The 10,160-nt window shown below is 40.5% G+C and overlaps 1 protein-coding gene across 1 annotated transcript; it reads left to right on the plus strand.

Annotated features, from left to right (window-relative positions):
- The first annotated feature begins 6,282 nt into the window (after positions 1–6,282).
- Positions 6,283–9,790, plus strand: LOC125546895 (uncharacterized). Its single transcript, XM_048710992.2, has 5 exons — positions 6,283–6,513; positions 7,668–7,728; positions 7,835–7,953; positions 8,746–8,795; positions 9,348–9,790. Exons 1-5 carry the CDS (start codon positions 6,376–6,378, stop codon positions 9,388–9,390), a joined length of 411 nt encoding a protein of 136 aa, XP_048566949.2. The 5' UTR covers positions 6,283–6,375; the 3' UTR covers positions 9,391–9,790.
- Positions 9,791–10,160: the final 370 nt, after the last annotated feature.

Here is a 10,160-nt window from a genome sequence, read left to right on the forward strand (position 1 = left end):
CGTGAGCAGAAGCTTCATCATTCCTTGAGCTTGATCGGGAAGACTTTCTGAAACCTTTCTTCTTGGTGAATTTTTGGAACTTCTTCACAAGCATAGCAAGTTCCCTTTCAATGTCTTCAGGATCATCCGAACTGCTGTCAGATTCTTCTTCAGATGAGGAGACAGCTTTTGCCTTCAAGGCACGAGTTCGCCCATAGTTTGGACCGTAGATATCTCTTTTCTCAGAAAGCTGAAACTCATGTGTGTTGAGCCTCTCAAGTATGTCAGACGGATCGAGTGTCTTGAAATCAGGACGTTCTTGAATCATCAGGGCTAGGGTGTCAAACAAACTATCAAGTGATCTCAGTAGTGTCTTGACGACTTTCATGTTTGGTGATCTCAGTAGCGCCGAGGGCTTGAAGCTCATTTGTGATGTCAGTGAGTCGGTCAAATGTGAGCTGGACATTCTCATTGTCATTTTGCTTGAAGCGGTTGAAGAGGTTGCGAAGGACACTGATTCTCTGATCTCTCTGGGTTGAGACGCCTTCATTGACCTTGGAGAGCCAGTCCCAGACCAGCTTAGATGTTTCCAAAGCACTCACACAGCCATACTGTCCTTTGGTCTGATGACCAAAAATGATATTCTTGGCAGTAGAGTCTAGTTGAACGAACTTCTTGACATCAGCAGCAGTGACACCTTCTCCAGCCTTGGGAACGCCATTCTTGACGACATACCATAGGTCGACGTCAATGGCTTCAAGATGCATGTTCATCTTATTCTTCCAGTAGGGATATTCAGTTCCATCGAAGACAGGGCACGCAGCGGAGACTTTAATTATCCCTGCAGTCGACATAGCTAAAACTCCAGGTGGTTAAACCGAATCACACAGAACAAGGGAGCACCTTGCTCTGATACCAATTGAAAGTGCGTTATATCGACTAGAGGGGGGGTGAATAGGCGATTTTTATGAAAGTCTTCAAAACGTGGAAGTTATGAAGACAAACGATAGAAATAAACCTATTACCCTGCAGCGGAAGGTAGACTACACTAGGCAAGCCATAGTCAAGTATTCAATAGAGTGAAAGCACAATGACTAATAGCAGCAATGTAGTAAGGATCAGGTAGGAAGATATTGTGAAGCCACACAGAACACGCAGTCACTCAGTGAAGACAAAAGATAGTGCGAACATACAGTGACTTCACAAGGAGTAACAGTAAGTAAAGGGAAGGGAAGATGAAACCAGTGACTCGCTGAAGACAATGATTTGTTGGACCAGTTCCAGTTGCTGTGACAATTGTACGTCTGGTTAGGGTGGCTAGGTATTTAAACCTTAGGACACACAGTCCCGGACACCCAGTCCTGAACACGCAGCTCAGGACACCCAGTCCTCACCGTATTCCCCTTGAGCTAAGGTCACACAGACCTCACCCAATCACTCTGGTAAGTCTTCAAGGTAGACTCCCAAACCTTCACAGACTTCGTTCACCGGCAATCCACAATGTCTCTTGGATGCTCAGAACGCGACGCCTAACCGGCTGGAGGATGCACAGTCCTTAAGTGTAATAAGTCTTCAGATCACACAGACAAGAAGACTTAAGTGATGCCTAATTCTCTTTGGCTCTGGGTGGTTAGGGCTTTATCCTCGCAAGGAATTCTCTCTCAAAGGCTTCGAGGTGGGTTGCTCTCAAACGACAAAAGTCGTACTCTGAATCTGAGTAGCCAACCGTTTATGGTTGTAGGGGGTGGGCTATTTATAGCCACTTGGCAACCCGACCTGATTTGTCCGAAATGACCATGGGTCACTAAGGAACTGACACGTGTTCCAACGGTCAGATTTCAAACTCACACGGCAACTTTACTTGGGCTTCAAGCAAAGATGACTTGCCCGACTCTGGACAAGATTCGCTCTCAAAGTCTTCACTCGAAGACATAGGTTTTGTTTAAGCATCACTTTAGTCATTCTGACTGGTTCTCTTGGACCCCACTTAACAGTATGGTGGTTCCTATGACTCAACACAGAAGAAAGAGAACTACGAAAGATCTAAGTCTTCGAGCTCCATAGGCTTCATGTGGTGTCTTCTCTTGTCATAGTCTTCAATGTGAATATCTTCATATACCACCTTTGACTTCAATGTCTTCATACATTTTTAGGGGTCATCTCTGGTAGGAAAACCGAATTAATGAGGGACCTCTACCTGTGTTATCCTGCAATTCTCACAAACACATTAGTCCCTCAACTAGGTTTGTCGTCAATACTCCAAAACCAACTAGGGGTGGCACTAGATGCACTTACAGAGAGTTATATAATAAAGAGTAGTTTGAGTTTTGTTGTTTCACCTTCTTGTTTCAATCTTAGCAATAATAAAATTTCATATGCTAATCCCATGGGGAGTAATGACTTCACATATAATAAGTATAATTGGTAAAATTTATTGGAAGTTAACAAACATAGTATTGGTCATTGATGCAATTCATGAAAGAATAATAAGGGAAGAGAGATTTCACATATAGATATACTACCTTGGACATCTTTTATGATTTTGAGCCTCCATTAATTATTTTAAGCTCGATCAAATAGTTGATGTTGGACAAGGAAGACAATGTAATGGGTTATGTTTGCTTATATTCACATAGAAATTATATTGTCATGGATCCTCTAACATGTGGTGCTTGCTCATAATCTTTTGCTAGCCAAAATTTCGTACAAAGTTGAGATGATACTAGTGCATCCAAAAACCCTTAAACCCGGTTTCTTGTCATGAGAGTCCACCATATCTACCTATGGATTGAATAAGATCCTTCGAGTAAGTTGTCGTCGGTGCAAAGCAATAAAAATTGCTCTTAAATATGTATGATCTTTTATTGTAAGGGAAAATAAGCTTTGTACGAACTTTTGATGGTAACGCAATTAAAATGGCGGGCTGCATAATAAAGGTTGCGATCATAAGGGGCAATATAAAGTAACATTCCTTTGCATTAAGAGCTTGCGCGTCCAAATTAAGAAAGTACATGACAACCTCCTCTGCGAAGGGCATATCTTTTACTTTTTAGCTTTTACTTTTATGCAAGAGTCAATAGTATTCATTCTTATTCCGGCCTCAATTATTCTCCACTTAGAAAGCATCATGTGGTAAATAACGATTCAGGCACATATATCATGTTGGATATAGGTAATCATGAGTTATTATTGTTGATATTATCCCCGAGGTAAATAAGTTGGGAGGTGAAACATTAAACCCCCATCTTCCCATGTGTCTGACTAAAAAGTTTGTTCTAAAAATATGCTTTGAGTGTCAGAAATCATGGAAGACTATATGATAGTTGAGTATGTGGAATTTGCTAAACCAAAAGCTCTTACAGAGACTCTTCCTGATGAATAGTAATTGTTTCAGTGACTGAGAACATAGTTTGTTAGTTTTCAAGAAAGTTTATTGTTTATGCTTTAGCATGTGAATGAATTATCAATTGATCATGAGAAGTGTTATGAGGAATAATTGTTGCTATAATAATGAGCATGATGCTATTTTGTTTTATCGACACATCTATATAAACATGTGGTCATGATTATTGAGCTCGGCATTCGCTTGAGGGCAAGCGGGGTCTAAGCTTGGGGAAGCTTATCCATCCATTTTCAATTATGTTTTCCTACTGTTAATTATAATGTTTTTTGATAATTATTTCACTTTATGATGCAATTCTAATGTCTTTTCTCTCTTAATATGCAAGATATACATGAAGAAGGAAATTGCCGATAGCTGGAATTCTAGACCTAAAAGAGCTACAGCAGAGACAACTATTCTCCAGAGCTTCAAATGACCTAAAATTTTATGGAGAATTATCTTGGGATATATAAAAAATACTGGAAGAAAGAAGTACCAAAGAAGATCAACCATGGACCCATAAGGCAGGGGGCGCGCCCTAGTGCCTTATGGGGCCCATAGATGCCCTTTGGTGCCCATCTTATGCTATGAGGCCATTTGGCATAGAAAAAATGAGAGAATATTTTCGGACCAAAGCGTCGTCGTCTCAAGGCGGAACCTGGACAGGAACACTTTTGCTCTCCGGTAGAGCGATTCTACCGGGGATACTTCCCTCCGGGAGGGGAAAACGAAGCCATTGTCATCACCAACGTTCCTCTCATCATGGGAGGACTCATCTCCATCAACATCTCACTAGCACCATCTCATCTCAAACCCTTGTTCATCTCTTGTATTCAATATTTGTCTCAAAACCTCAGACTGGTATTTGTGGGTTGCTAGTAGTGTTGATTACATCTTGTAGTTGATTCTAGTAGGTTTATTTGGTGGAAGATCATATGTTCAAATTTCTAATCATATATTATTCTCCTGTAATCATGAACATGAATATGATTTGTGAGTGGTTCCGTTTGTTCTTGAGGACATGGGAGAAGTCTTATTACAAGTAATTATGTGAAGTTGGTATGTGTTAAATATTTTGATGAGATGTATGTTGTTGTTCCTCTAGTGGTGTCGTGTGACCATCAACTAGATGACATATTACCATGCTTGGGCCTAGGGGAAGGTTTTTTGTGGAGTATTAAGTAGATGATGGGTTGCGAGAGTGACAGAAGCTTAAACCCTAGTTTATGTGTTATTCCATAAGGGGCTAATTTGGATCCATATGTTTCATGTTATGGTTAGATTTATCTTAATTCTTTTTTCATAGTTGTGGATGCTTGCGAGAGGGGTAATCATAAGTGGGTTGTTTGTTCAAGTAAGAGCAGCACCCTATCACCGATCCACCCACATAACAATTTATCGAAGTAGTGAACGTGAATCTACTAAACGTGATGAACGTGACTAGACCAAATTCCCATGTGTCCTCGAGAACGCTTTGCTTATTATAAGAAATACTCTTGGCTTGTCCTTTGCAATATAAGGATTGGGCCACCTTGTTGCACCTTGTTACTTTGGTTACTTGCTACTTGCTACAAATTATCTTGCTATCAAACTATTTGTTACTACCATTTTATAACACTTGCTGAGAATACATTGTTGAAACCGCTTATCAATTCCTTCTACTCCTCATTGGGTTCGACATTCTTACTTATCTAAAGGACCACGATTGATCCCCTATACTTGTGGGTCACCAGTAGTCGCATGTGCCATCTTCCTTGGGGTATTGGCCCGTTCCACGGCCACGACCACGTCCACCTCCTATAGCACCACGTCCACGACCTCTGCCTCTTCCTCCACGTGCCTCTTCTAGCACTGTGAAACTAGGTAGCTTGTAGGTATTTGAAGACTAGCGCAGATGGAGAAGGAATACCGTGTCCGCACTCCTTGAAGATGCGTCCCATGTACCCGCAAACGAAGCACCAATCATACCAGACGCTCATACTTAACCACAAAGATATCCCTCTTATTTTCGCTGCCAGCAAGTCTGCACATTGATGTTCACTCTTACCCTAAAGAAATTTCCCTCGAAATCATGCGACTTTGGCTCAGTGTACACAAACTCCCCTACCTTCCGTGCTAGAGACTTGTGCAGAGGATAGTAGCCATCTAGAATATCTTGTATCTAAACAAATATATCTATTGTATCCAAAGCGAAAGGCAAGGGTTTCAAGAATCCATCATATGGTGATAGAATCACCGCATTTCCCTGGAAGGTCCAAGGTCCTTTCATAACTTCTTCCCAAATACTTAACCAAGAGAATTTTAGCGTGTACAAATTATCATTAAGTGGACGGATCTTCATCTCCTTTGTCAGATCCCACACGGCCCTCGTGTTTCTGTAGAACCAGTACTGACTATAGGGCTTCTCCATATGAACCCCGGTAATTACCATCCATCTAGTGGAATCCTCCGAGATCGCATCTTCCTCTTCAACAACCACGTCATCGGGGTCCTCCTCCGAGAGCACCAACTTTTTCATCATGGCCGCATCATCATCCATAGCGCCGGATCTTGACGTGCTTCCGGCCATCTTGAACCCTAGACCAAGAAGGAAACTTCCGTCGGGCGAGAAACCCTACCCCTATTCCTCCGAGACAAGGCCAGCCCGTGGATCAGCCCAAACTTGTCATGTTGGAGTCCGGGGGTGGGGAAGTGGATTTCTCAACAACACCGCCCGTGCGTCGTCGAGAGGAGGAAAAACCCTACAGAGAAGGGATTTATTATTATTTTGAGTTTTATTATTATTTTGAGTGCGCTCGTATTCAAAATCCACAAATATTGGGCGAAGATCGGACCTGACCATACAAGCGGTGATATCAGGCCCGACCACCATACGAACCTTTGGGCCAAGATCAGGCCCAACCTATCTGTTCCTTTCCTTCCCTCTTAGGTACGAGCGCCCAGGAAGCGACAACACTGCAAGGAAGACAGAAAAAGAAAGAGAGAAAGAAAGAAAGAAAAAGGCAAAGCAAGAGATGGGGTGCGGAGGCGGAGGAGATGCTGACGAAGGCAACGAGGCGAAGGGAAAGGAGGATGCGCTCGCATCCAGTAGGCTGCTCGATCCGGAATTCAAGCCCTCCAAGCTGTCCCAAGATCAGCTCGACAAGTTTAAGGTTTTCTTCTCTTACTTACAGTAGATTTCTCGAATGTTCAGTGCGAATCTTGTGGGGTTCATGATCCCCCGCAGGTGGATGGTTCTTTCTAACCGTTATAGGAAGCATATTAGTACTGTACTTTGGAAGGGCACACTAGGGCAGGGCAAAATTGGTCCCTCCCTCCCTCCCTGCTCCTCAATTACTGGAGGAAAATGTTCAAGCTGTAGGCTTTAATGTCAATGTCATAGTCATACAGAATGGCTGTAGCACCTTTGTCTAAGGGTGACATGTTGTGTTTTCTTCTTATGATGCCCTCATCGTTGCCATGAACCAATTTATCCAGATCTTTTTATAGAAAATTGTTAGGAATAGTTTCATTTGTTTCCAGCATATAAAACTGGTCTTATGAAGCGTAGAAACATTGCTGCATAGACATATCTTCAGCTTCTGAATTCTAATAGTTGAAGTGCTCGCCTTTTTGACCACATGACCGGACACGGAAGTGTTCCCATAGAGGAACAGAGCAGGCATCCAAAATCCAGTTGTTTTCCAGAGATTTTTAGCTGAGTCATTGACCGCTCGGCATCAAAATTTGAAGACAATAAATCTCCCAGATATTGTTAAGAGTGCAGTTTTTGTGTTTAGCACTTGTTGCAGTTAAAGAAAAAAAAACTTGCAAAATTCAAGGTCAAAACATAGAGGACACAATATTAGCTTTAGTTAGGAATCCTGCATACTGTACTTGCACTGTTGCACATTGATGAGTGTAACAAATGAGAAAACACGGCAAACAAAGAGAGAGAAATATAATACTATTAGCACTTCTGTGAAATGCCTATTTGAAACCTATTGTTGCTAGAGTTTGGATTGGATTATAGAAAAGATATTGTGCTAAACTGGATGTGATGTTTTTGTTTGGGTCATTTTTTTGTCTTGTGCCATACATATTACATAGATTGTTAATGAGATGCTGGTCTCGACAATTTCATTTGAGAAGTTCCAGTTGAAAAGCATAATTTCCCATCCTTAAGAATCTCAACCCTGAATTAAACGGCAAATTTCCAAACGTTTGTTCAGAGTGCTTCTATCCTTTTTTCTGAAGTTACCAACTCTTTAGTTTTGTTTTTATTTCGAGAAATACCAACTAAATTGTTTGATCTTTCATGTTACAGGAATTGCACAAGAAACGGCTACAAATAAAGGAAAAAACAAAATCCAAAGGAAAACCTAAAGGTATCTCTCTTTATGTATCTGTGATTACCTTGTGTTCAGTTTCTTTTTCTTTTCTTTTTTGCAGGAGATATTTAAGCTATTTGTTCATTGTATTTGAAATTTGTAGGAAGAACTGGGGAGAATACAAATGTAGCCAATGATTCTAAATTTAATAATAAGGATAAATCAATTGATAGTGCCGCAATAGATGTACAGCATACAACATCAACTACAGGAGCCCAAGCGGTATGTCTGGTTATACTTATGAAAATGCTTGGTTATCTTATTTTCATCTAAATTCGTGAAGATTGTTGCTTTTGCTTGGGCCTTTAATAGTAGCACAGCAAATTAGTTGCAGGAAAAGGGTTATCTGTAGAAATAAAGCTATTTACTGCAGAATTTTTATTTCTCAAGTCCCGGTAACGTATTTCAATTGGTCTTTAGGTCTTGAAATTTTCTCAGGTAATGGAACAAACTGCGATACCTCGATTTCTGCAGTTGTTGCAGCAAAATATATGCTGTTTTCTTATTTTTGTTAATACTCCCTTCGTTCCAAAATAAGGGTTCTGGTTTTAGTTCAGAGTAGGTGTCATGGGCTGATGAAGAAAGTGTTCTTGCCACGAAATGAACTAAAATTTAATGATTTAGATTCTTATTGGTTTTATCTAGAAGTGCCTGTTTGGTGTTGGCATCTGTCTATTTCTTACATAGTGTTTACCAAATAGGTTAAAAATGCAATATAATTGCAATTATAATACCTTTTGTGTCTTTGTCTGTTAAATGTACATTGACTCGATAGGATCAAAAGTTGATGTGTCCCTTTGTCTACGTTGATACCAGACTGAGTTAACTTTGTTGCTGTTCGGTTGTAATACAAGATACATTTACATCTTTAAGACATTTATTAGACTTCATATATTCAAGATCATTGATTTGATGCCATATCATCGTTTCTTCAAGGCCATTAATTAATTAACGGAATTCACAAATATCATTGTCATAAAAATAGCTTGATGATTTATTCCCACATATTTGCAGAATCTTGCACCGTCCCTGCCCTTGAGGAACAAAAGGAAGTTGCATTGGGGGTACTATTTCATCACTGTACTGTATCATACTACGTGGCAGCTTATGTTTTCCACTATCTCATGCAGTCTCATCTCTCATGCTACTCTCTACTTAGTTGCTATTCAGGCAGTTCATGTTCATCTTTTCATCGGAAAACTTCATTAACACTGAATTCCCTTAAATTTCACCTTTCATCATTCAAGAAGTTCATATACATTGTACGACTGAATCTGACAAAGAAGACACCATTTGACTTGCTATGAACAAAGTATAATGATTCAAACTGCAAATTACTAATAGACTATCTATAGGTTATTATGAGATTTCTTATGGTCAACTTAATCTGATGGACATGAGATAAACTCTTGTGAGAAAACTAAGGAAATCTGATTCGTAGGACGAGTTTTTCTCTTTCTTTTACCATGGTTCTAATGGAGCTGTGGTAAGCCAGCAAGGTGTGACATTTCTTATGGCCACCTCTCGCAAATGCTAACGTGCCAGCTTGCCACCACTTTTTGTGTGAAATGAAACAATTGGCTCTCACTCTTATCACCCATATGTCATATTTTCAGGCTTGATGTTAAAGAACGGTGGGAGAGGAAAGCGAACATGTGAATTTCTGAAGATCGTTTAAATTCTTGGAGCAAAGCAAACCCTCCATGTAAATGGGAAAAAAATCTTTATGCCTTCTTGATGACCTAGTTGAATGTATTCATCTTTCTGTTAGCAGGCAGAATAGCTGGGCGAAAGCCACAAGATCTAGGCCACAAATTTCCTGGTTTGCAGTTTTCTATCTGATGCCTTATGCAGGTTATGTAGCTAGATATTCCTATTTTAAGTACCTGTCCAGATCTCTTGTTGGGTACTTCAGGCCCACGCCGCGCAGGTTATAGAACATCCTGCTTAGCGAGACAGGGAAGGTATTGAAAATCCTGTTTCAAATGTTGTGTACGATTATGACATGCTGCTGTTGCTGCTTTTACAGCAAATTATAAGTTTGTCCCGGTTTATTTTACCTCCCTGAGCCCTTGTGGGCCACTTGCATGATGGCTTAGCTATTCTTCTGTTCTTACTATGATCTCCCTGAAGCGTCCAGATCAGAACTGAAAGTTATCTTGAACCTCTGTACATCCAGAGAACTAGGATGGGATTAAAAAAGCAAAGTAAGGGAAGAGTTGAGATTCACTCACATATTGCTGATGCCAAGATTGAAGAGGCCGACATACCTAATCTGAACGCTGAAATATACCCTGGCAGACAAACATCTGTTGATAATCTTGTGACGTGATCTCCTGTTATCCTGCCTTCAGATGATGTTATTTTAAGCCAGAATCCTCTGCATGACTAGAACGGAGTAGCTAAGAGAGAGAACACACAGCCCAGTT

The sequence above is a fragment of the Triticum urartu genome, chromosome 3A, assembly GCF_056163025.1.
Source record: "Triticum urartu cultivar PI428250 chromosome 3A, HENAU_Tu73, whole genome shotgun sequence".
Classification (NCBI taxonomy): Eukaryota; Viridiplantae; Streptophyta; class Magnoliopsida; order Poales; family Poaceae; genus Triticum; species Triticum urartu.